At 33.2% G+C, this 27,809-nt stretch overlaps 1 protein-coding gene across 2 annotated transcripts in view; it reads right to left on the bottom strand.

Annotated features, from left to right (window-relative positions):
* The window catches only part of SNTG2 (syntrophin gamma 2), a 640,226-nt gene that overhangs the window by 275,021 nt on the left and 337,396 nt on the right, over positions 1-27,809 (bottom strand). For both annotated transcript variants that reach the window (XM_051976027.1, XM_051976028.1), the window contains one exon: positions 5,347-5,474. In XM_051976027.1, the coding sequence (XP_051831987.1) occupies positions 5,347-5,474 (128 nt within the window). The remainder of the gene's footprint in view (positions 1-5,346; positions 5,475-27,809) is intronic.

The following is a 27,809-nucleotide window of genomic DNA, read 5'->3' as shown; positions in this document are numbered from 1 at the left end:
TATTGAGCCGCCATATTAGTTCAAGACATTCTTTATCACTTCTCAACTAAATTGTCAAAACATCTTTTTAAATTGGCTTCCTTGATTTATTTTTTTTTTCTCTGCTCCATCCTATCTATCCTTTCCACATTTTCCAGAGTGATTTTTCTTAAAGGCAAATGCATTTTCTCAATCAAATTTAATGGCTTCTGTTTATATGCAGAATAAAGCATAAACTCTTCAGTTTAGATTTTAAACGTCTTCATGACCTAGTCAAAATCTGTTTTGACAATAAGGTGGTGCAGTAGATAGAGCTTTGTGCTCAGAGTCAAGAAAACCCAGGTTCAAGTTTAACCTCAGATACTTAGTAGGTATATGACACTGGGTGTCACAAATTGTTTGTCTCAGTTTCCTCAACTGTAAAATAGGGATGATAATAGCCTTATCTCCCAGAGTCATTTTGAGGATCAAGTGAGACAATATTTGTAAGTCTCATGATTGTCTCAGCTTCTAGTATCTTCTTCTTCCTTAAATAGTGTGTATATCACCACCTAAATACATTACACAAATTTCCCTCCCTTCCTCACACTCCCTCCTTTAATAGCAAGCAATCTAACAAAAGTTAAATATGTTCAGTTCTGCCATGCATATTTCCACAATTATCATGCTGCACAAAAAAAATCAGATCAAAAAGGAAAAAAAAATGATAAAGAAAACAAAATACAAGCAAACAACAACAAAAAGAGTGAAAATACTATATTGTGATACACTCTTAATTCCCACACACCTCTCTCTAGGTGTAGATGACTCTCTTCATCAAAAGATCCTTGGAACTGCCCTCAATCATCCATTGTTGAAAAGAGCCATATTCATCAGAATTGACCATCATATAATCTTATGGTTGCCATGTACAATAATCTTCTGGTTCTGCTCATTTCACTCAGCATCAGTTCATTTAAGTCTCTCCAAGCCTCTTTGAAAACATCCTGCTGATCATTTCTTATAGAATAATAATGTTCCATAACATTCATATACTATAACTTATTCAGCCATTCTCTAACTGATGGGCACCCACTCAGTTTCCAATTTCTTGCTACTACAAAAGAGCTGCCACAAACATTTTTGAACATGTGGGCCTCTTTCCCTCTTTTATGATCTCTTTGGGATACAAGCTCAGTAGAAACACTGCTGGATCAAAGGGTATGCATAGTTTGATAATCTTTTGGACATAATTCCAAATTGCTCTCCAGAATGATTGAATCAGTTTTCAACTCCACTAACAATGTAACAATGTTCCAGTTTTCCTACATCCCCTCCAATATTCATCATTATCTTTTTCTGTCATCTTAGCTGATTTAAGAGGTATGTGGTAGTACTTTAGAGTTGCCTTAACTTGTATTTCTCTGATCAATAGTGATTTAGAACACATTTTCATATGACTAGAAATGGTTTTAATTTCTTCATCTGAAAATTGTCTGTTCATATCCTTTGATTATTTATCAACTGAAGAAGAATGGCTTGAATTCTTATAAATTTAAGTCAATTCTCTATATATTTTAGAAATGAGATATTTATTAGAACACTTTAATGTAAAAAAAAAAATACCAGTTTATTACTTCTCTTCTAATCTTGTCTGTGTTGGTTTTGTTTGTACAAAAACTATTTAATGTAATATAATCAAAATTATCCATTTTTGTATTCAATAAAGTACCTCATTCTTTTTTGGCCATAAGTTCTTTCTTTCTCCACAGATCTGAGTGGTAAACTATCCTTTGCTCTTCTAATTTGCTTATAATATCACTAGTTCTTCTTTGGTCACAAATTCTTTCCTCCTCCATAGATGTGAAAGGTAAATTATCCTGTATTCTTCTGATTTAAAATATAATTCTTTATGTCTAGATCATGAACCCATTTCAATCTTATCTTGATATAAAGTGTTAAGGATAGGTCAATGGGTAGTTTCTGCCATACTAATTTCCAATTTTCTCAGCAATTTTTGTCAAATAGTGACTTCTTTTCCCAAAAGCTGAGGTCTTTGAGTTTGTCAAACACTAGATTACTATAGTCGTTGATTATTTTGTTCTGTGAACCTAACCTATTCCACTGATTGACTATATTTCTTAGCTAGTACCAAATGGTTTTGATGACTGCAGCTTTAGAATATAGTTTTGCATCTGGTACAGCTAGGCCACTTTAATTTGCATTTTTTTCATTAATTCCTTTGAAATTCTTGACCTTTGTTTTTCAGGATGAACTTTGCTATTAGTTTTTCTAAATCTCTTAAAATAATTTCTTAGGAGTTTGATTGGTGTGGCACTGAATAATAAATTAATTTAGTTAGTATTATCATTTTTATTATATTAGCTCACCCAACCCATGAGTACTTGATATTTTTCCAATTAATTAGAGTTGACTTATTTGTGTGGGAAGTGTTTTGTAATTATGTTCATATATTTCCTGACTTTGCCTTGGCAGGTAATATTCCAGATATTTTATATTATCTATTGTTATTTTAAATGGAATTTCTCTTTGTATCACTTGTTGCTGAATTTTGTTGGTAATACATAAAAAATGCTGATGATTTATGTGGATTTATTTTATATCCTGCAATTTGGCTAGAGTTGTCAATTGTTTCTTGTAGTTTTTTAGTTGATTCTCTAGGATTCTCTATATATACCATCATATCTGCAAAAAGTGATAATTTGGTTTCTTCATTACCTTCTTTAATTCCTTTAATTTTGTTTTTTCTATTCTTGCCAATACTTACATTTCTAATACAATATTGAATAGTAATGGTGATAGTGAGCAAACTTGTTTTACCCCTAATCTTAGGGGAATGGTTTTAGTTTGTCCCAATTACATATGATGCTTGCTGATGCTTTTAAATAGATGTCACCAATCATTTTAAGGAAAACTCCATTTATTTCTATACTCTCTAGTGTTTTAAGAGGAATGGGTGTTGGATTTTGTCAAATGTTTTTCTGCATTTATTGAAATAATCATATAATTTTTGTTAGTTTGGATATTAATACAGTTAATTATGCTAACATTTTCCCTAATATTGAACCAGCCCTTCATTCCTAGTATAAATCCTATTTGGTCATGGTGTATTATCCTGGGTATGATCTCTTTGATAATATTTTATAAGATTTTTGCATCAATATTTATTAGAGAAATTGGTCTATAATTTTCTTTCTCTGTTTTGACCCTACCTAGTTTAAGGATCTGCACCATATCTGTGGCCTAAAAGGTATTTGGTTGGACTCCTTCTTTCCTTATTTTTCAAAATAGTTTGCATAGTGTTGGAATTAATTGTTCTTTAAATGTTTGGTAGAATTGACATGGAAATCCATCTGGCCCTGGAGATTTTTTCTTAATTAGTTGATTAATAGCTTGTTCAATTTCTTTTTCTAAAAAGTAATTTAAGTATTTTATTTAAGTAATTTATTTTCTCTTCTCTTAATCTGGGCAGTAAATCCATTTTTATACATATCTCTTTAGGGGTTAGCATTAATGCCAGCACAGAGGAGACTTAAAATCCTACTGATTAATTAATTGCTAATTGACATAAATAAACAGGTAGATTATACTTGTAAGACATTTGAGTAAACAAATAAATTATTTGCTCCCTCCCACCCCTAATTTAAGAGATGAAGTCAAGTAGTTTTAGCAAGGTCAATATCTCTTTAGGGAAAGAAGTAGGGACTGACCTCGAGTGTCTTGATTCTAAGGTCTTGTTAAAAATTTTAGAAATCAAGGTTTATTTTCTAGTGGCTATAAATGATGACTGTCATATTATCTTAATCTTTATGTATTATCCTATTTACCAAAAGACAGACAAAATGCTCATTTATCCATAAGACTAAAATATTTCCATTATATGGTTTCACATTTCAAAATAGCTAATAAAATTTTATTTCCCTTCAATTTCTTTTATGCAAATCTTGAAAACACAATAATAAACCAAAAATAATTGTCAGTTTTTTTTAATATTTAGAAAGTTATATATCTAGCTTATTTGATCATTACAACAACTTTGTGAAGTAGGTGCTATTATGAATCTCATTTTAGAGATGAGAAAACCAAGTCCAAAGGAAGTTAGGTGACTTGTCCAAGATTATTCAGCTCACAAATTTCTGACATGATTCAAACTCTGGATTTCCTGACTACAGATTCGGTACTCTAACCATTGTACCACTTATTTGCTTCTTACCAATTCATCTCAAGCATCAGATATACTACAATCATAATAATATGAGCAGAAATGGAAGATATAATTACATTGAATCTTTGCTCAATGACAGAGGCTGGGCCTAGCAAAAATGTCTTTTTTTTTTTTTTTCTTTCTCTGCCTGTGTTGTTATCTCCAAAGCTGAGCTTATATCCATGGAGGAGAAATAGCTGCTAATTGTGAAAATCTTCTTCATATTTTTTTCTCAGTCATACCAAGAAGAAAATCTCTACTATTATACCCAGGAAGAGATGACATATTTTACCAATCAACCAACAAATCAATCAAATCAAACCTAAAACCAGATCCTTTTATTAAAGCCCTCTTTTGATGCCTTACAGGCATGGATTTGACCTCGGGTAATCAAGCCTGTTAATAGAATACAAACTCCAGCAAGTTCTCACAGTCTCTAAAGGCTTCACATAGGAACCCAGTGAGATATTGTCAGTCTTCCATCTAGTGTTCATCATTGGTAGATTTGCCAGACCAGTTTATGAAAAATATATACTGAGTTATGCAGGGACTGAGATCTTTGTAATTGAGGGAAGTAGCCTTATTAGAATCATTAAAAAATCCAAGTAGCCAAAGCAATAACAAAATTAATCCAATAATTCAACTTTTCTCCCACCAATCCCACAAAATTGTAGATTATTAAATCTAAAATATCCTTGAGAGATAATCAAGTGCAGATCATACAGCAGAAAATCAATCATCTGCCTAACCTACGACCCTTCCCCCAATCTAGTTTTAGGGATTTCTAGGTCACATAGTTTTAATAATAGAAAGCAAATCTACTTACTCCTAACCAGCTCTCTCTCTATGTGATAAACTGAAAAACTATGCTATCTTTCCTAGTAGATATAGATGACATGACCCAGGCAACCACAAGATATAAATAAATTTTTTCATTAACATTTTGGTCCTCTATTTACTATATTTTCATTTTTCCTTTAAGGATTTTCCTAAATAAAGGAAATCATTACTGAGTCTTTCTGGAATATGTAAATAATACCAAAATAGAAGCATGGATTTATATAACTAAATGAAATAAGATATAAATAAAATTTTACATGTATTTATCATAAAAATTGAAAGCAACTTATTAACTCTTCTATTTTGAGATGATAATTACACACCTTAATTTATCTGTTCCAGCTTTGTATCTTGAGATTCGAGCCATTGAGAGAGGAATTGATAAGGCATCTAGCCATCGCTTCTCATATTTTGATTCATTAGCTATGGGCGAGGAAGGTGATGATGGTGCCTGTATAAATGAATAAATGAAAATCAATAATCACAGTCTATCAGTTCAGAAAAAGCCAGATATATAGAATGGGACTATTATCTGAAAATAATATTCTCCACAATTATGCTTATTAGACCATATTAGTTATCCTACAGCAGGAAATGATTTATTTCCTCAAAGATCTTTAAATATTCAAGTTATTCTCAAATTTTCAGTGACTACTTATATTCTTTTTTTGTAAGTAAACTATGAGATAGGTATTAGAAAGAAAGAGAAGATGGCAGAAGTACAAAAAAATACAAATATGGGGATTTGGGAATAGGTAGAAGAGACAATATCCAGAGGAGAGGTTGGATAGGGATAAGTAAGAAAGGGAAGATAAAAAATAATTGAAAACCTTTAATACTTTGTCTAAAAATAATGTTGTTTTGATTAGTGTTTTGTGGTTATTTTTTTCCACTAAAAGAATTTATACAATGGAAAGATGATCATACAATAGACATTTACTACAGAAAACATGAAAAGAAATTCTAATAATCACAGACTGTACCCTTCAAGTTGATGAACCCTCTCAAATAATCACAACAAAGACATTAAATAGATGTTAAAACTATTTCACTATGGAGGGAAAAAGGAATTCTCACACGGATTATGAAATCTGAAAACAATGTATCTAAACAATAAAATTAGTTGAACATATTGTTTCCTCCTTTGCTCATTTAAAAGTATATTTCTTAATAATATCATCTTGCAATATGTAGTCTATGGAAAAAAGAATAAGGGATGACTTTTTCATTGCTGAAATGAAGATCATTTTCACCATCCATGTTTTACCATTGAAAAGGCTAACTTCATATACTTTTGATGACAATCCAGGACAATAGTGACTATCTGTAGCATAATTTTTGAGTATAAATGGAACAAGAAAACTATTTTATTTCTTCAACAAGACTGTAGAACTAGAGTTTCATCTTTTTGGTTGACTCAGCACCAATAACTGAGTCTTATACAGAGTAGAACTTAGTGTAAACAAATGTGTATATTTGTATTTGTTGGGTTAATAAAAAGACTATAATTAATTAAAACAATTATTTTTCATGAAAATATCTATTTTATTAAATTACAGAAATTCAGTAGGAATTAGAATGAATAATGATATTGAAGACAACCCTTTCTATTGAGGCAAGTTTTTTTTTTTCCTCAGTCACAAATTACTTGGGAATTATCACTTCAAAATAAGCTAAGATTAATTAAATAGTACTATTTATTTTAGTTGAGTCAAGTTAGAAAATTCATCTTTGATTAAAGTAATTTATAAAATAATTTAAAAATATTTTAATAATCTATATATTGTGAATTAGTGTCCACATCTACTTATTCTTTATGTGAGAAGTAAAGAACCTTACTATAATTTAGGATAACACTTTCTCTCTATTCCACAAATTTGAACTTCTCATAGTATTGAGGTGACCATGGTTCATGGAAAATTGTCAATAAAAAGTACACTATGTTAGGTCCTAACAAATTTGAAGAATTTTGGAATACAGATCTGATGATAGACTATGTGGGATGTTTCAGGATTAGATTAGCTAAGTAACTTAAGTCTCATCACCAAATAATTTAGTCAATAAGTAAACAACATTTTTATCACAGTAGATCATAAAACAAATAAAAATTCAAATCAATGTTCAATTCTGTTAGGAGCATTCTACATCTATTAGAAATTAGGAAAATTTATTTTCATCACTTTTCATGTTTTATTTTTCAGATGAAAATGATAATAAATATTTTCTCCTAGGTTTTATAGTAAGATTTCCTTAAATATTAGAAGCTTTCGGGTCAGGATAACTGATGTCCTATTAAGAAGATTAGCTGACAGTATGGCAGAAACTAGGCATTGACCCACACTTAACACCGTACACCAAGATAAGGTCAAAATGGGTTCATGACCTAGGCATAAAGAATGAGATTATAAATAAATTGGAAGAACATAGGATAGTTTACCTGGCAGACCTGTGGAAGAGGGAGGAATTTATGACCAAAGAAGAACTAGAGATCACTATTGACCACAACATAGAAAATTTTGATTTTATCAAATTGAAAAGTTTTTGTACAAACAAAACAAATTCAAACAAGATTAGAAGGGAAACAATAAACTGGGAAAACATTTTTACAGTCAAAGGTTCTGATAAAGGACTCATTTCCAAAATATATAGAGAATTGACTCTAATCTATAAGAAATCAAACCATTCTCCAATTGATAAATGGTCAAAGGATATAAACAGACAATTCTCAGACGAAGAAATTGAAACTATTTATAGACATATGAAAATATGCTCCAAATCATTATTAATCAGAGAAATGCAAATTAAGACAACTCTGAGATACCACTACACACCTGTCAGATTGGCTAGAATGACAGGGAAAGATAATGGGGAATGTTGGAGGGGATGTGGGAAAACAGGGACACTGATACATTGTTGGTGGAACTGTGAACACATACAGCCATTCTGGAGAGCAATTTGGAACTATGCTCAAAAAGTTATCAAACTGTGCATACCCTTTGATCCAGCAGTGTTTCTACTGGGCTTATACCCCAAAGAGATACTAAAGAAAGGAAAGGGACCTGTATGTGCCAAAATGTTTGTGGCAGCCCTGTTTGTAGTGGCTAGAAGCTGGAAAATGAATGGACGCCCATCAATTGGAGAATGATTGAGTAAATTGTGGTATATGACCGTTATGGAATATTATTGTTCTGTAAGAAATGACCAACAGGATGAATACAGAGAGGACTGGCGAGACTTACATGAACTGATGCTGAGTGAAATGAGCAGAACCAGGAGATCATTATATACCTCAACAACGATACTGTTTGAGGATGTAGTCTGATGGAAGTGGATCTCTTCGATAAAGAGAGCCTTAATTGATCAAAGATGGACAGAAGCAGCTACACCCAGAGAAAGAACACTGGGAAATGAATATAAACTGCTTGCATTTTTATTTTTCTTCCCGGGTTATTTATACCTTCTGAATTCAATTCTCCCTGTGCAACAAGAAAACTGTTTGGTTCTGCACACATATATTGTATCTAGGATATACTGTAATCCATTCAACATGTAAAGGACTGCTTGCCATCTGGGGAAAGGGGTGGAGGGAGGGAGGGGAAAAATCGGAACAGAAGTGAATGCAAGGGATAATGCTGTAAAAAATTACCCTGGCATGCGTTCTATCAATAAAAAGTTATTAAAAAAATAAAAATAAAAATAAAAATAAATAAATAAATAAATAAAAAAGAAGAAGATTAGCTGAGGTGGATTTTTCGATCTCACGTCTTGCTATTGGTGAAATCTCTAGAAATTTTCACAAGTGATAATGACATGACTTCTGTAAGAAAACTGTATTCTTCAAACTTATTTTGAAGAAAGGAAAATAAAACAGAAGATTCTGCTCAGTGTTACAACTGTTGAGAAAGGATTTAAATTTGCAGGATTATAAGAATATTTAGAGATAGGAGAGATGATCAGAATTTCCATATTGTTAGCCACAAAATAATTCTGGGTCTTTAATCTGCCAAAAACCACACTAGAGAAATAAAAAAAAAAACTATCTTGTAAATGATTATTGAAAATTTGTAACCAAAATAACCATGAGCAATGAAATTCAGAACATGGCTTCTGGTTCTCCCAGATTTTTGCTATATAAAATAAGAACCCACATTTTATCTTTTCAGGACATCTAGTTCCCATGAAGTATGGTATATATGTTTCTGTCATAGGATGGAATTAATATGATAGCTTCTGAGCTTTTTCTTCATGTAGAGAAAGTGTTCTATCTCTGAGAACTACTGGAGATACTTTGCCATTTTCCAGATTTCTTAAACATTGAAGAGCAATGGCTCGTGGATATACCAGCTGCTATTTGATGTTTCTGTATCTCTATATTTTTGGATTTCAGAGCATTATAAGTGATTGGGGAAGGGTATTAAAAGAAGCAAATAATGACGGATATGGCAAAGGGAGAGAAAAATAGACTAACTCATTCCATGGCTAACCTTGAAAATTTATTATATTCATTGTTTAGAAGTGGAGACTTCCTCTAACAGCCTTGACATATTCTCATTTCTGGAAAATGTAAAGATAAAATATTTTACCATTTATCTTTACATTTCCCAGAAATGAGGATGTGATAATAGAAATAAGAAGCAAAAACAGGGGTAGCTAAGTGGTACAGTGGATAGCTCACCAGCCCTGAAATCAGGAGGACCTGAGTTCAATTCTGGCCTCAGGCACTTAATTCTTCCTAGCTGTGTGACCCTGAGCTAGTCATTTAACCTCAATGGTCTCAGAGAAAAAAAAAAGCAATAACAAAATTAGTTGTCCATAACCTGAAATTCTTTTTTCTTTTTCTTTTCAAAATACATGCAAAGATAGACTGTATCATTCACCCTTGAAAAATCTTGTGTTTCAAATTTTCTCTCTCTCTTCCCCCACCCACTCCCCCAGACAAGTTATGTTAAACATGTGTGGTTCTTCTATATATATTTCCACATTTCTCATGCTGCCAAAAAAAAAAAAAATCAGATCAAAAAGGGAAAAAAATGAGAAAGAAAAAAAGAAAGCAAAAAAAAAAAAAAGGTGAAAATACAATCTTATGATCCACATTCAGTATCCACTTACTAATTGCACATGGCTCTCTTCATCACAAATATTTTTCAGTTTGGCCTGAATTACCTCATTGTTGAAAAGAATTATGTTCATCAGAATTGAGCACCATAAAATCTTGTTTCTGTGTACAATATTCTCCTGATTCTACTCACTTCATTTAGTATCAATTCATGTAAATCTTTCCAGGTCTTTCTAAAATCATCCTGCTGATCATTTCTTATAGAATAATAATATTCCATAATATTCATATACTATAACTTGTTCAAACATTCATCATCTTAGGGGCACTCACTCAGTTTCCAGTTTCTTGCCACTACAAAAAAAAGGCTACCATAAATGGTTTTGCATGTAAGTCCTTTTCCCTTTTTTTGTGATCTATTTGAGATACAGAACCAGTAGACACACTTCTGGATCAAAGGGTATGCATAGTTTAATAGCACTTTGGACAGAGTTCCAAATTGCCCTCCGTAATGGTTGTATCAGTTCACAACTCCACCAACAATATATTAGTGTCCCAGTTTTCTCATATCCCCTCCAACATTTATCATTATCTTTTCCTGTCATCTTAACCAATCTGAGAGGTGTGCAGTGATACCTACAAGTTATATTAATGTGCATTTCTCTAATCAATAGTATTTTAGAGCATTGTTTTATATGACTAGAAACCATAACTAAATATCTTTTTAAATTTTTATTTTATTTTTTAGTATTATAGCTTTTTATTTACAAGATATATGCATGGATAATTTTTCAGCATTGACAATTGCAAAACTTTTTGTTCCAATTTTTCCCCTTCTTCCCTCCACTCCCTCCCCAAGATGGCAGGTTGACCGATACATGTTAAATATGTTACAGTATATGTTAAATACAACATATGTTTACATGTTCATACAGTTATTTTCCTGTACAAAGGGAATTGGAATTTTAAATAGTGTATAATTAACCTGTGAAGGAAATAAAAAATGAAGGCAGAAAAAAAATAGAGGGACTGGGAATTCTACAAAGGGGTTAAAACTCATTTCCCAGAAGTCTTGTGCTGGGTGTAGCTGGTTCAATTCATTACTGCTCTATTGGAACTGATTTCGTTCATCTCATTTTTGAAGAAGGCCACGTCCATCAGAATTGATCATCATATAGTATTGTTGTTGAAGTATATAATGATCTCCTGGTCCTGCTCATTTCACTCAGCATCAGTTCATGTAAGTCTCTCCAGGCCTTTCTGAAATCATCCTGTTGGTCTTTTCTTACAGAACAATAATATTCCATAATATTCATATACCACAATTTATTCAGCCATTCTCCAATTGATGGGCACCTACTCAGTTTCCAGTTTCTGGCCATTACAAAGAGACCTGCCACAACCAATTGTGCACATACAGATCCCTTTCCCTTTAAGATTTCTTTGGGATATAAGCCCAGTAGAAGCACTACTGGAACAAAGAGTATGCACAGTTTGATAACTTTTGGAGCACAGTTCCAAATTGCTCTCCAGAATGGCTGGATTTATTTACAATTCCACCAACAATGTATCAGTGTCCCAGTTTTCCCACATCCCCTCCAACATTTGTATTATCTTTCCCTGTCATTCTAGCCAATCTGACAGGTTTGTAGTGTTATCTCAGATTGTCTTAATTTGCATTTCTCTCATTAATAATGGCTTGGAGCATCTTTTCATATGGCTAGAAATAGTTTCAATTTCTTCATCTGAGAATTGTCTATTCAAATCCTTTGACCAATTAGCAATTGAAGAAAGGCTTGATTTCTTATAAATTAGAATCAATTCTCTATATATTTTGGAAATGAAGCCTTTATCAGAACCTTTGACTGTAAAAATTTATTGCTTACCTTCTAATCTTGTATGCATTTGTTTTGTTTGTACAAAAACTTTTCAATTTAATAAAATCAACATTTTCTATTTTGTGATCAATAATGATCTCTAATTCTTCTTTGGTCATAAATTCCTTCCTCTTCCACAGGTCTGAGAGATAAACTATCCTATGTTCTTCTAGTTTATTTATAATCTCATTCTTTATGCCTAGATCATGAACCCATTTTGATCTTATCTTGTACAGTGTTAAGTGTGGCTCAATACCTAGTTTCTGCCTACTAATTTCCAATTTTCCTAGCAATTTTTGTCAAACAGTGACTTCTTATCCTAAAAGTTGGTGTCTTTGGGTTTATCAAACACTAGAATGTTAAAGTTATTGACTATTTTGTCCTTTGAACCTAACCTATTCTACTGATCAACTAGTCTATTTCTTAGCCAATAGCAAATGGTTTTGGTAACTGCTGCTTTACAATATAATTTTAGATCTGGTACAGCTAGGCCACCTTCATTTGATTTTTTTTTTTTTCATTAGTTCCCTTGAAATTCTTGATCTTTCATTTTTCCATATGAACTTTGTTGTTATTTTTTTCTAGGTCATTAAAATAGTTTTTTGGGAATCTGGTATAGCACTAAATAAATAGATTAGATTAGGTAGTATTGTCATCTTTATTATATTTGTTTGCCCTATACAAGAGCATTTAATATTTTTCCAATTGGTTAGCTCTGACTTTATTTGTGTGGAAAGTCTTTTGTAATTTTGCTCATATAGTTCCTGATTTTCTCTTGGCACATAGATTTCCAAATATTTTATACTATCGGTAGTTACTTTAAATGGATTTTTTTTTTTGGTAACTATAACTGTTGGATATTGTTAATGATATATAAGAATGATGATGACTTATGTGGGTTTATTTTGTATCCTGCAACTTGCTAAAACTGTGGATTATTTCTAATACCTTTTTAGTAGAATCTCTGGGGTTCTCTAAGTATACCATCACATCATCAGTAAAGAGTGATAATATGGTTTCCTCATTAACTATTCTAATGCTTTTAAGAGTTGAGAAAACTCTTATCGCCAAAGCTAGCATTTCTAATACAATATTAAATATAATGGTGATAGTGGGGAACCTTGTTTCACTTCTGATCTTAATGGGAATGGTTCCAGTTTATCCCCATTACATATGATGCTTACTGATGATTTTAAATAAATGTACCTGATTATTGTAAGGAAAAATCCATTTATTCCTATACTCTCAAGTGTTTTTAATAGGAATGGATGTTGGATTTTATCAAATGCTTTTTCTGCATCTATTGAGATGATCATATGGTTTTTGTTAATTTGGTTATTGATATGGTCAATTATACTGATAGTTTTCCTAATATTGAGCCACCCTGCATTCCTGGTATAAATCCTACTTGGTCATGGTGTATTATCCTGGGAATGATTTTCTGTTGTCTTTTTGCTAATATTTTATTTAAGATTTTAGCATCAATATTCATTAGGGAGATTGGTCTGTAATTTTCCTTTTCTTTTTTCAACCTACCTGATAACATGAATTTCTTTAAAAAAGTTCTTCACTAACATTTGTGAGATGTTATCCAAACTTTAAAGAATACTACAAAGTTAAGCTCAGTATAAAGGCTAACATTCACTCACTAAATATTATAATTTTTTTCTTTTTATTAGTTTATATGTAGGATTTTCTTACATTTATGAGCTCAATCAACAGACAGCTAAAGGGGAAGTTAAAAAAAGAAAATTTCTGTGACTCCACCTGCAAATCCTAAGTATTTGGGAGAGTGAAGAAGAGTTTGTATTCTCAATATGATAGTGAAAAAAACTAGTTTTATATCACAGAGGAAAACTTACTCCCCTATATTATGGATAGGAGTATAGAGGAGAGAAAAGAAGCTAGAGACAGATCTTTCAATGTCTCATCTTTTCCTTTATCAGCTTACTAAGTTTCTCCCAAACCACCAAAGGATTTCAATTAAGAACCATAGTCATTGGTACTTAGCAGTTAAATTCCATCAGGGACAAATGAGTAGAGAATAAAGCAGCCATCATTAAAATCAATACCAAAAAGCTTCTTCTCTAAAGGAATGTCAGATGGTAATGATATGTTTTGGGGAGCTGATTTTTTTCTGTTAATAATGATATTTTAAGAGGACATCAAAAATTTTAAATTTGAATAGACTTATAGTCTAATCACTTTATTTTATAAAAGAAACAAAAATAAAAACCAAGGAAAGGGAATTTTCATTTCTTAGAAAAATGGCTATCAATTTTTCTTAAAACCTGAGTTTCTATAGTATCCACCTTCCTGAGAATGAAGAGATCACTGAAAAAACAATGAAGTAAAATGTTGTTCCTTTGAAATTATGCCCCTCTCCCCACAAATAAAACAAAAGAAACAAACAAAAAAAAAGCCCACTGTTGGAATCCTTACTAACTGCTAAGTAATTAGAGTTGACCTAATCTTACAAGAAGTTGTTTTGGCCAGAACCTGAAACAAGGTACTAAGTAGAACTAATCAAGACAAGGCTTGTGTTCCCACCTTTACTCATTGGACTCCACAAGTATGCTAGCTTCAAAAAGTACACTTTCTACACCACACCTTAAAGCTCTTTGGGCCAGAGAGCATTATGGGAGAAAACCCATAATCCCATTCTCTCAGAAGGTTCACATATAAGGCGAGACAGCCATTCCAGAATACATTTTTTCCTCTTGGCTGGCTGATCGCGCTAGACTCGAGAGAAACGACTCTGCTGCAGAGAACACTTTTGACGGATTTCAGTGGAGCTATGCCAGAAGCCATCTCTGTTGGAGGCAGAAGAAAGCAGAGGCAGAGGCTGAAGGACAGAACCTTTGGATTTGGAGACATCCGAAGGGCTCTAAGCCTCTAAACCGGCTGTGCCCTGAGAAGAACAAACTCCAACATTTGAACTCTTAACATTTGGCGCTACAGAAAAAATTCAAAGGCATGCTCCTTTTCAATATTTAGGATATGAAATATATCCTAAGGCACTTACACTACAAAAACTGTCTTTAAGAACAGAGAGGTTAAACACGTTAAATGATTTCCAAAAATTAATAGGAGATATCCAATGGATGCGTCCAGTATTAGGTTTAACTACCAATCAATTGCAACCCCTATATGACATTTTAAGGGGAGACACTGCTTTAAATTCACCACCCCGGCTTACAAAAGAAGCTCAAGAGACCTTGAGAGAAGTTGAACTGGCTTTATCCAATGTAGTTGAGAGAGTAACTCAAAAACCCTTGGAAATATCAGTTTTGCTACGAAAGAAGCACCCACAGCAGTCCTTCATCAAGGAGACAGTGTGATAGAGTGGGTGAACCTCCCAGCACAACCAGAACAAAGCCTTACGCCTTACCCAGTGCTTGTGGCTAGAATTCTATTAAAGGCCATTAAGCGAGCAGTACAATTATCTGGGACAAGACCTGACAAGATATATACCTTCTATACAAATGCACAAATTAATGTATGCTGTGAAACCATCCCAGAGTGGCAGATTTTATTGGCCATGGCTCCAAATTTTGCACATGGATCTCCATTAAAGATAACCAGACTACTGCATAATTGGCAATGGATTTTTGAGGAGAAGGTTTCTAAGGTTCCTCTTGAAGGACCAACCATTTTTACAGACGCAGCCAAACAAAATATTTGTGCTGTATACTCTCATGATCTAACCGTAAAAAGAGTAGTCAGAACTCCTTTTCAGTCCACTCAGCAGAACGAATTATATGCGATCATGCTAGCTCTCACTTATTACCCAGGCGACATAAATATAATATCTGATTCAGCCTATTCAGTAGGTGTGGTACAAAGAATTGCAACAGCCCAAATAAAATTTGCAGCTTCTAATATATATCAGCTCTTTAAGGAACTTCAAGAGCAAGTGAGAAAGCATCCGGGAAAGATTTATATCCTGCATGTCCATTCACATAGTGGACTTCCAGGTCCTATTTTTGATGGAAATTCAAAGGCAGATAGCCTTTTAACTATGTTGGCCAGTACGCCTTTATTTCAGGAGGCCCAGGAATCCCATTCTAAATACCATCAGGCTGCTCGAGCTTTGCGTTTACAGTTTGGGATTACAAGAGAAGAAGGTAGGAGCATAGTGAAAAGCTGTACAGCTTGCCTTCCCTTCCACGCTCCTACACTGCCTCCAGGGAAGAACCCTCGTGGTTTGAGACCCAATGAAATCTGGCAAATGGATGTGACTCATTATAAATCTTTTGGTCGTCTGTCTTTTATCCACGTTGTGGTAGACACCTTTTCAGGATTCACTTTTGCCATACCAGCAGCAAAAGAGACAGCCCGAGTGGTCACTGAATTCCTCATTCAAGCATTCGCAATTATGGGTGTGCCACAAGAAATAAAAACAGATAATGGACCGGCATATACCTCCAAACATTTTGAACACTTTTGTGCACAGTATAAGATTCTACACACTACTGGCATACCCTTTAATCCTCAAGGTCAAGCAATAGTAGAAAGAAGAAACAGAGACATTAAGACACTCCTCCAAAAACAAAAGAAAGGGGGAGCCGCGGGTAACCCTAGAGAACTTCTAAATTTAGTTCTCTATACCATTAATTTTTTAATCTTTGATAAAGATGCACTGGCTCCAGCAGACAGGTTTTATAACCCACCAGAAGAGCAGTGTCCAGTGCGAGCAGCTCCACTATCTTTAGATAATCGCCAGGTGATGTGGAGAGACCCAGAAAGTGGTGAATGGAAGGGACCAGATAGTCTAACTGCTTGGGGGAGAGGATTTGCTTGCATCTCTACAGGTGGAGAAGGAATCAGATGGGTGCCTACGAGCCGCATTCGCCTTGTCCATCGCAGAAAGATGGAGCAGACCCTTGAAACAAAGGAGAACACCCAAGAAATATCGGGTGGTTCTGTTGCTGATTGTGCTCACAAGAATTATTAGATTCCTGGCACATGAACTAATGGACAATGGAATCCTACTGGACTGTTTCTAGGACTTATGGACATGTGTAAATTTTCAGATTGATTCTTGTTATTTGTTACATTACTACTAGCCTGTGTTATATTGCTATGTGCTCATGTAAATTATGTATAATGCCTCCCATATTGATGGATTTATGTGTACCCCCTCAGAAACCCCCTATGTTTTAAAACAAAAGAAAGGGGGAGATGTTGGAATCCTTACTAACTGCTAAGTAATTAGAGTTGATCTAATCTTACAAGAAGTTGTTTTGGCCAGAACCTGAAACAAGGTACTAAGTAGAACTAATCAAGACAAGGCTTGTGTTCCCACCTTTACTCATTGGACTCCACAAGTATGCTAGCTTCAAAAAGTACACTTTCTACACCACACCTTAAAGCTCTTTGGGCCAGAGAGCACTATGGGAGAAAACCCATAATCCCATTCTCTCAGAAGGTTCACATATAAGGCGAGACAGCCATTCCAGAATACATTTTTTCCTCTTGGCTGGCTGATCGCGCTAGACTCGAGAGAAACGACTCTGCTGCAGAGAACACTTTTGACGGATTTCAGTGGAGCTACGCCAGAAGCCATCTCTGTTGGAGGCAGAAGAAAGCAGAGGCAGAGGCTGAAGGACAGAACCTTTGGATTTGGAGACATCCAAAGGGCTCTAAGCCTCTAAACCGGCTGTGCCCTGAGAAGAACAAACTCCAACATTTGAACTCTTAACAGCCCACCACTAGCAACAACTTAACAGCTTACAGAGATAATGAAGCATTTGGCCACCAGCTGAGCCAAAACACAATTGCTTGTGGCTATCAGATTTTCATGACTTTAGTACAACTGGTGTGCAAAACCCATGCTATCCATGAGAAAATTACAGGAGGGAACACAATCCATTTTGATCCTTATAATTTATTATCAAAAATCACATCAGGATTTTAAGAAATTTAATGTCTATAATATTTATATTTAATTGACAATTAGGAAAGGACTTAACAAGTGGATAGTTCAGAATTGATAGATTAAATTTTGATCTGATTTAAAGGGAAAAAAATATGTATATATACTTCAGAATATATAATATACTTCAAATTAAAACATATTTAGAAAGAAAATTTTACATAAAGTTTAGAGTCATCTCTGACTCTAATCTGGACTATAAGATATTGGGGTAAATAAAATTGATAATAATTGGATAAATAAAATTGGAATCAACTCCCCTTTCCCCTTTTGTAAGGTGAGCAGAGATGTGAGAATAGGAAATAATGGGTTGGATTAAATGTTATCTGAGATTTTTTTTTTTTGACTTTGACGTTTTATAATTTACTGGTTCCCAATCTTAGAAAAATAATAGAATCATCTTCCTTTCACTTATATCAAAGTGTTGTCAATCACTTTTTAAATGAAAGTAAATTAAAATTAAATTTGACTTTAAGTATTTTTTTGAGAATTTCATAATACACATCTATGAGCAGTATGATGGAGTGGAAAAGCAACAGATTTTTAGAATCTGAATAACTGAGTGTGGAGTTTGGAATAAAGGATATCTAAACATCCTTCTAGCTCTAAAACAATGATTCTAAAACTACAGATATCCCAAGTCATCCACAGTAGATCAGGAATCCATTGCCTCATAGAGTTTCTATTATATTACAAAGCTTTCACAAAACTGGTATTTTTCCAGGCTTCCTCAGAATATTAGGAAATGTGCTATTGTAATAGGATAGAAGAGAAATTGTAAACCAGGAAGACAATTTGCACCTACCCAAAAGTTTCATTTTTCATTCATGCTGTTCTTGCAACTCTTTAGAAATAGTATTTTTAGCTCCCAAAGTTTTGATACATATTAATTTTTCCCTCTCTGTTTGTCATATCAATGATGTGACTTTATAACATGAAGCACTTTCACAATATAATACTTAATTTATCTAGGCAGATAGCTGGTGCAAAGAGAATAGAATATGGTACTTGGAAAGAGGGAAACCTGAGTTTAAACCCTGAGTTGCTCTCTGTAAGACATGAGGCATGTCACTTACCTTTACATATAAATATATATATATATATTTTCATTTGTGTAATGGAGAAAATAATAACAGTATGAAATTCACAAGTTTGTTATAAGGATCAATTGAGTAAAAGCATTTAAATCACTGAAACTTTAAAATGCTATATAAATGCTAGATTTTATTACTATCATCATTGTTGCTATTATTACTTTTCTGCACATCACTTATAACTCAGCCTCTATATAATCTGGGACAGCTGAAAACATGTAAGTAAAATCAATAAATGACAAATGAATGAATGAATAAAAAAGTGAAGAAAAGAACTGGCAGACTTTTAAAATAGATGTCACAAAATCCACACAGATCTTTTATGCACTTAATTTATAGAAGAATCACTTAATGTCATGAGAACTATTTATGTTTATACACAAAATTTGAGTAAAACTAGTTCTTGTTGCCTGGTCATTGGTGGAGAAAAAGAGTACTGTTTAACTCAATCTCTTGATTGAGTAACATTCCTCAAGGGGATGAGAACATACTTAATTACTTCTAGGGTAAGCAAGAGGTTTATCTCAAGGTGATTACTGTATGGCAGAAAAGTTTTACATACCCATATTTTACATCTATTCATAGTAATTTATAATGATACTCCTGCTGAAGTGTCAGGAAAGTATAGAATGTCCCATATGGGAAGAAAATGGTTATACTCCAATGGATCTGTGTTCTCAGTGATGTGACTATTCCCTCCCAAAATGCAAATAGTAACCTATGTAGGCAAGTCTATTTTGTACAACTTTCAATTATGTCTTCTCATAAATTAAATATAGAATATTCATTCAGTCTACTGAGGTTTTTTACCCTTTTTTTTCATTTTTCCATTTATTTTTCTAACTTTGCATGACTACCAGGGGAGCTTGTGTGTTATCAAATGTTATCTCTGTGTGTAGGTATATGACCAATCTATCTTTTTTCCCCTGGTCAATCATTTTCTGGGTTATATCATTTATAACATTTATCCTTCATAATTACTCAATTGAATTGTTTTGTAGTCTGTTCAAACCCATTATGTATACCTCTCTCTATTGCCCTTTGGGTGTCCTACTGGAAAGAAGTTCTTCCTTGATAGTGGTCAGGATAAAACTTGAACACCTTATCAATACAAGTCTTTCATATACAAGACAATACAGGTCTTTTTTGATCCCTACCAGATGATTGTTTTGTTTTTATTTCATGTATGTTTTTGTATATGAATATGTATGCATGTGGCAAACTGAAGACATCTAACCCTTCTGCCAATTTTTTTTTTAGAATCACTGATGTGTAAACACATCTCTCCCATCTTATAGTTGTCAAATTTATTTTTAAAATCTAAATGTATCCCTTTACATACCTTTATACATTTGTATTTATATATGTGTATAAATATATATGTGCCATTTGTTTAATGTGTCAAATAAATAAAATAAAAATATTTTCCCTACCTTAACCCAATTTTGTCTTTATTAAAAAAATTATTATTATTAATTTTTTAGTTTTTAGAACAAGGTCAAAGATAAAGTAAATGGTGGGGAGATATAACATAAATACAAATAAATCCAAAGTATATATTAAATAGGCAGCTAAGTGGCATGGTGGATAGAATGCAAAGTCAGCAATCAGAAAGATTAATTTTTCTGAGTTCAGGGCTGGACTTAGACATTTATTAGCTAGTTGAACCTAGGCAAGTCACTTAACCTTAATCATTTTACATTAATCTTTAAAATGATCTGGAGAAGGAAACTGCAAAGCACTCTGGTATCTTTGCCAAGAAAATCTCAAATGTGATCCCTAAAAATCAGACATAACTGACATGATTGACTGACTGAACAACAACAACAATAAAGCAATGGACAAGGAAAAATACTAATAATTGGGGGGAAGGGAGGAAGAATATTAGGGAAAAAAAAAACCTAAATTAGAAGACAGCATCTAAGCAAAATCATAAGAAGGCACCATAAGGCTATTTAGCCTATCTTTAACATGAAGGCCTTGTATGAAACAGCTAATAAATGATCACATGCTCTTTTTTTTCCTGAAGAGCTCTAATAAGAGAAAATTGACCATTTCTTTCCAAAACCTAGCTAACCGCATCTCTGCTTTCTCTGTAATTGATCTTACTTGGTTTTACCAGTTTCATGAATTGGAAATTTTTCTGTGGGCAAAGAAGAAGAGAGTCTTGGGAGCATAATGCAGAATCATACTTTCATGTATTCACAGAAATTGCACCATGATACATAGTATTCTTGAATAAATAACAATTTAAAATAAAATATAGGAATGATAATTATTTTAATGATAAATTGTTTTAGCAAGCCTTTGGCATGAGATTTTACTGAATCAAAGTTAGCAAACTTATAAATGACCTGTTTTGTTCCCTGGAAATAACATAACATTTACATCTAAATTAGTTATGTAAGAAAAGTGTAATTTTGTCTTAAGAAAACAACAGAAAAATACACACAGTGACACAAAGTTAATTAAATAATTTTTATAAGTGTCACAACTCTCAAATGCAATAATTGCCTAATTACACCAGAACTCTGACTATATAGACCTCATAGCACTTTCAGTGCTTTGTTTATTAAATACAAACCTTTAAATAATAAAATATTTCAGATAGATATGTAATAATTAAGAATAATAGATGAAAGGGAGACATATCATTTCCCCAAAACAGAAAATTTTATTTACCAACTTTATTTCAAACAAAACCAAAATGAAGTCAATATCTCAAATATGATAAATTATTTTGATTGTAGTTTTAATATAAATACTTAATGGGTTCATACTAAACTTTAAAAAAAATTACTATTTGATAGTAAGTAAAGATTCATTATTTGAAGAATTGTATTTATAATTTTTGAAAGCTATTTTTAACACAAAATGACATTTCCTATTTTATTTACTATTATTAATTGGAATATCATATTATTTAGTTACCTTATAATGTTGCATTATGGCACTTTGAAGTTTTAAAAATTTACTCTTTGATTTTTAAGAAATCTATGAAGTCACCATACTGATATTTTTAAGCCCATTTTACTGATAAGGTAATTTATTCTCATGGAATTTGAGTGGCTTGTCTATAGCCATAACGATTTAGCTAAGATTTCTTTATTTTTGGACTTTTCTATTTCTATGACATCATACATTTAATTTACTTCATCGTAATGCATTGGAAGAGATGAAAGGAATTGAAGAATAAAAAGGAGTAGTTAATGATATAATATGCCATAATGAAGAGCATTTAGGGGAGCATGCTAGACCAAAGACAGCATTAATTATTAGGCCATTAGAAATTTTTTTTTTTCTTTAAGATCTGACAATTTATTCTCTGCCAAGCAGAAATGCCATGGGATAACTTCCTCTTCAAAATTAGTAGTCTTTACTATGCTATGAAGAAGTAGGAAATTGGATATATAAAATAACTCATTATGATGAGGGAAGCCCTGAACTCTCTGTCACTCTCTCTCTTTGACTTTGGGGGGAACACTTGAGAAACTCCTTCAGAGAAGCTCTCCCCTGAGAGACCCGCCCCAGGGAATCAAGATAAAGTTCTTTCATTCTATTATCTGGGTGGGACTAGTTGAATCCAGGACCACTCCTATTTATCCCCAAGCTGGAAAATTAGATTTCTATTGACCTCTATTGAGTTGGAGATTAGTCCAGGGACACTCATTCAATTAGAAGATTCTCTATTTGATTTCAAATCAAACTGCTCCCAGCCTCCAGCAAATGCTACCCATATAACAAGCTCAATTCCTTGCAGAGAGGGCAAAAGCAGGAATCATGCCAGGCCAAGAGACCTCCCTTGGCATAGCTGCCTGTGAGGCACTCTCTGCCCACTGAACAGCTGTTCTCTTTTCAGCATTAACCTCTCTTTGTCTCTTTCACATATTTCCCTAACAGGACTGTACCCACCTTTACCTCTCTAGCAGGATTTCTCTGCTAAAAACTTTCTCTTTCTCTGAGAAGATTTTTCTGCTAGATCTTTACTTCTCTGTCAGGACCTTGCCACTAAGGAAGTCATCCTGTAAAAGTTGACTTCCCAGTGCCAATAAAAACTTTTTTTTGCCAGTCTAACTTTTCAATTTTGTAAATTCATTTACAAAGGATCAGAGCTGACCAGAAGGGGGTTCCCACAATTCTATGTCCTGCACCAAACCTCAACAATTATGACCACCAACTCTGAAAGAATTTTGAACTGATCAATGCAATGACTAACCATGACTTCAAAAATCTGATAATGAACAATGCTAAGAGAAGGGTGATAACTTCAGTTGAATATTGAAATATAGCATTTTGAAAAAGGCAAATCTATTGAACTATTTTGCTTGATTATAGTTATTTGTTACAAGAATTGTGGGCTTGTTTATTTTTTGTTTGTTTGCATTTGTAATGGTAGAGGGCAGGAAATTGGTAGGAACTTGGAATCAGAGATACTATTGTCAACCAAACCAAAGAAAAGATGATTATTAAAGCATGTTTAAGTGCAGATAACAGAATAAAATAACAAACCTGACAGCCCTGAAAGTAATCTTCTAAATTCAGTATAATTTAATATATGTTCCATTTTTAAAAAAAAGAAATTAAGTTTTATGTGATGAGATTAGTCGTTTTAATTACAATTCATTTTTAAATTTTTACTGTTATGCTTTTTGTATGGTAATTTCTTTTTTGAGGTTCAATTTCAGAATAAAAATTTAAAAAGAAGAAGGTTTTTAATGCTTTTTAAAAGTTTTTATTTTTAGTACAAATGCATATTTTCTTCTAAGGTTTTTTTCTGCATATTTTGATGAAGCAAATCTCAGTTGTTTCTTCTTTAAAAAAAATACTAAATTATGTGATGTTTGTAACTTTTAGCCATTCTTTCATCTTTAGTACAAATTCAATTTGTTCCTTTTAATGAGTTTTTTCAGATCTTTCTATATTCTTTTGTTGATAATTTTATTTAAATTTTTCCATCTACTGCAGCAATATTTATCTTCAGTCCTCTTTCTTCTGCTTCATTCTTCTCTGGTAATATGATTTGTGAATTCACATTTTAATCTTGCCCACTCTTTTCCTATTATTTAATTCTGGATGCAACTTATCATTTATCTTCAGTGACTGCCTATACTCCTTGCTTTAAGAATCTGTTTTGTTTCTAACTCCCTTAATCTCCAGTCATTTCTATTTCCTTCCCCTTTTCTTTTCTATTTTCTTGTTAAGTGAGATACATTTTTATATCTACTTGCAAGTGCCAATGTGTATTCTTTCCTCTTTTACCAGATCAGATGACAATGAATTTTCAAGTATACCCACTTCATTCAGTCCATTGACTCCTCCTTACTGAATAACCTCTTCTTTGTGTATCTCTTTTATATCAGATATTTTTCTTTATTCTTCCTTTTTATCCTCCCTCATCTAGTCTATTCCTCTTCTCCATTCTTTCCATTGTTCTTTTGAGGTAATCAAAATATAACAAATAACTTTCAGGTCCTGTATGCAATTAGACTCCCTCTATGACTCTTGATGGCAAAATTCTGAGGAGCTACAGGTATCATTTCCCTAAAATGAATATGTAAACTATTTAACTTTGTTTAATACATTTTGATTGGTCATTCCTTTGTTTCTACTTCAAGGTTTTGAATCATTTCTGGTCTTTTCACCAGGAATGCTTGGAAGTCCCCTGTCTTGTTAATGAACAATTCCAAGATTTGTTGGAGGTAGTTATTCTTTGTTGGAAACTGATTTTTCTTCAGGACATGGTATGCAAATTCCTTCAATTTCTATTTTGCCTTCTGGTTCTAAGAAACCTGGAAACTTTTAAGGTTTCTTGAAATATAATTCTAGTTATTAATTTTTGTTGTCATTGTTATTCATGACTTGCAAGTAGTCCACAATCAATTTTCCAGTTTAGCTGTTTTTCCTATGTTTTTTTTTTTCTCCCTCTCAGCTCTCTCAGCCACAGACACAAAAAATTATACATTTCAATTTATTTTTTCAAATTCTATCTCCAGAATCTACAGACTTTTCTGTCTGTCTTACTAAGTCACTCCAGGCTGGAAAAAATGATCTACTATGACATTCTCTTAGCTTTCTCACTTAGACATTGTCTGTTGTGTTTTCTAGAGCATTGTAGAGAAAGTTTGTGGGAAGTTTGGCTTTATTGCTTCCTCTCATTCTATCATCTTGACTTCATCTCCTTACCCCTCTTCCCTCTCTATATGCACTTGTACAATATACACTGTATCCTGCTGGACTCATTGGATTACACATTTGACTTTATGTCATAATCTGGGCAACAGTATTTCTTCAACTTTTTTGCCCTTTATGGAACTGTTTTGGTTAAACTCTTGATTGTCAATAAATCTGTCTAAGGAGCTGCCATACGTTTACAGGGCTTTGTGTAATCAGTAGTTTCATTTTCAAATGAAGATTTCTCATTAAATTGAATAATCCAATGGAAAGAACCACATTAGGAATTTCTTATTTGCAGGGTATTCTTTTGAATACCCAAAAGAAATACATAAAGGATCTGAAAGCTTGTTGATAAGTGACTTTCTATATCAATGCAGCTAATTGCTTTCCCCCTCAACTTAATGGTCTTTTGAGAACTGCTGTGGTCCAGAAAACTAATATTCTGAAGTCAATTTGATCATGTCACTCCAGGAATATAGCTAGGCCAGTCTTCAGATAACACTCTTCCCATCCCTATCCTCCTGCTACAATAACTAGCTTGCTAGAATTTCTATCATACTCACAGAGCCTTTGAGGGTTCAGAATCCCATTTATGCTTTAAGGAAGCATTAGAGAAGGACTCTTGTATGATATATCTAAATAATAAATCATAAATCTAAAACATAAATCTAAGCAATGGATGTTCAGAAAAGAAAGTTGAAAGGCTATACAAAGAAAACAAAAGATAATAGATGGCCAATCCAAATATTGCACTGTTAGCCACAGAAGTGGAAAGAATATGTACTTATTAAGTACCTACCATGTTCTAGGCATTGTAAAAATTCTTTGAAATATTATTTCATTTGATTCATTGATATCTGTGGATGAGGTGGATTATCAAGAAGGACAAAAAACAGGTATTGGGAAAAAAAGTTGATACATGGAGACTTAGTTGGGGTCTGTACCACTGGAGGTAGTACCCACATTGGTGAGATAGCATAAGTATTATTATTTTTTAAAATCCTTATGTATAAGCATAAATATCCATGATTGTATTGCTGAATAGTTTTGACTAAATTAGTTTTTATGTATAGATTTCTATTTTGTCATATAATTATAGAATCATAAAAATAGCAACTTGCAAATGACATCATAGATCATAACATCCAATTATTAATATTATAATTAAACAAAGAAAAATCATTTCAAAAGTATCTATCACACAAGTCGGTACTTAATAATTGTCTACTTAGTTTATCAAATGTACTATCCAACTTCCTTTTGAAAGTCTATAGTAACATAAAATTCATTAACTTTGAAGCAAGCCTATTCTCTTTTCAGATGCATCATACTTCTTTATGGTTGAGCTTTTATTGATCTGAAATTTTTCTTCTTATAATTTCTACTTTACAACTTTAGGTTTTTTCCTTTAGTTTAATAAAATAAGTTTAATGTCCTATGTAGAGGGCAGGAACTCTGAAGAGGTATACTTAAGATTCAGTATGATTTATGAAAAATTTGATTTTGGTTAAAATTTGATTAAATAAAAATTGATAATGATTCTCTAGCTAAGTATATACTTAGTGTGGTACTTAATGTGATGTAATGATGTGCTCAGTGTGGTGTAGTGATGTAATCATACTGAAGTATTTAAGGGCTGGGACAACTGGGAACTCTCTCTTAGCCACAGCTCTCTCAGTCACAGACACAAGAGAAATTTCCAGATTCCAGACTCCATCTTTGACTAACCACATGGTAGCTCTCCTGCCTCCTTCACTCTCCCACTAAAACCAAGAACTCAGAACCTGGGGTCCTCCAGAGAGCTAGTCAGGACATGACATTTTGGCAGCCAAAACGTGGGGCCCTAGAAATGCAGGGCCTTGCAAAGTAGAGCACATCAGTTCAATTGACACAATTGTAAGCTCAGTAGAGAAGTCCCCTGTGACCTGGAAATAGGGTGAGTATAAAAATAGATAAGCAAGAAACTTTGGTAAGGGCTAAAGTAGTCACTTTTGCTTTTTAGGTGAAATGGGGCAAATACTAAGAAAAGAGTATACTCCACCACAAGGAAAATATGCAGAATGCATAGTTAGATTAGTAAAGAAGCACAGTTTGTTGGTAACTCAGAGGCAGATCACTAGACTCTTAAATACATTAAAGTGTACATCTCCTTGGCTATCTAAGGAAAAAAAATAAAGCCAGATATGTGGGAACTAATGGGAGAGCAGCTAGTTGGACATTATGAAGCTATGGGTCCAGATTCAATTCCTGAGGATACACTCTTTGTACAATATAATATAATCGGGTTCAAAGAATCCCAGAAGTTCTAAAGAAAAGGAAAAGTTTTAAGGAGAACAGCCAGACAAGGAAGTGTGAGGAGAAAGAGGAAAGGAGGGGGATGGTACTGACAAAGCAGCTGAAAGGAATGGAGAGTTGTATCTTAAGTACCATGCAGATAAGCTTGAAGAGTGTGGTGATTCTTACTTTCACAGCTCAGTTACACCAAAGCAAGTGCCATTAGGGCATTCCTCATCTCTTGATAGTTCTTCAATTTTACCTTCATGGGTGGAGGAAGGAGGAGGAGGAGGGGGAAGGGCAGTGACACCATCAGCACTACCCATGAAGCAGCTTTGTTCACCCCCTATGACACAACTACAAAGGGCACTAA

This window comes from Antechinus flavipes, chromosome 2 (assembly GCF_016432865.1).
Source record: "Antechinus flavipes isolate AdamAnt ecotype Samford, QLD, Australia chromosome 2, AdamAnt_v2, whole genome shotgun sequence".
In the NCBI taxonomy this organism is placed as follows: Eukaryota; Metazoa; Chordata; class Mammalia; order Dasyuromorphia; family Dasyuridae; genus Antechinus; species Antechinus flavipes.
The sequence above is the reverse complement of the archived record's forward strand: the minus strand, read 5'-3'. Positions and strand labels throughout refer to the sequence as shown.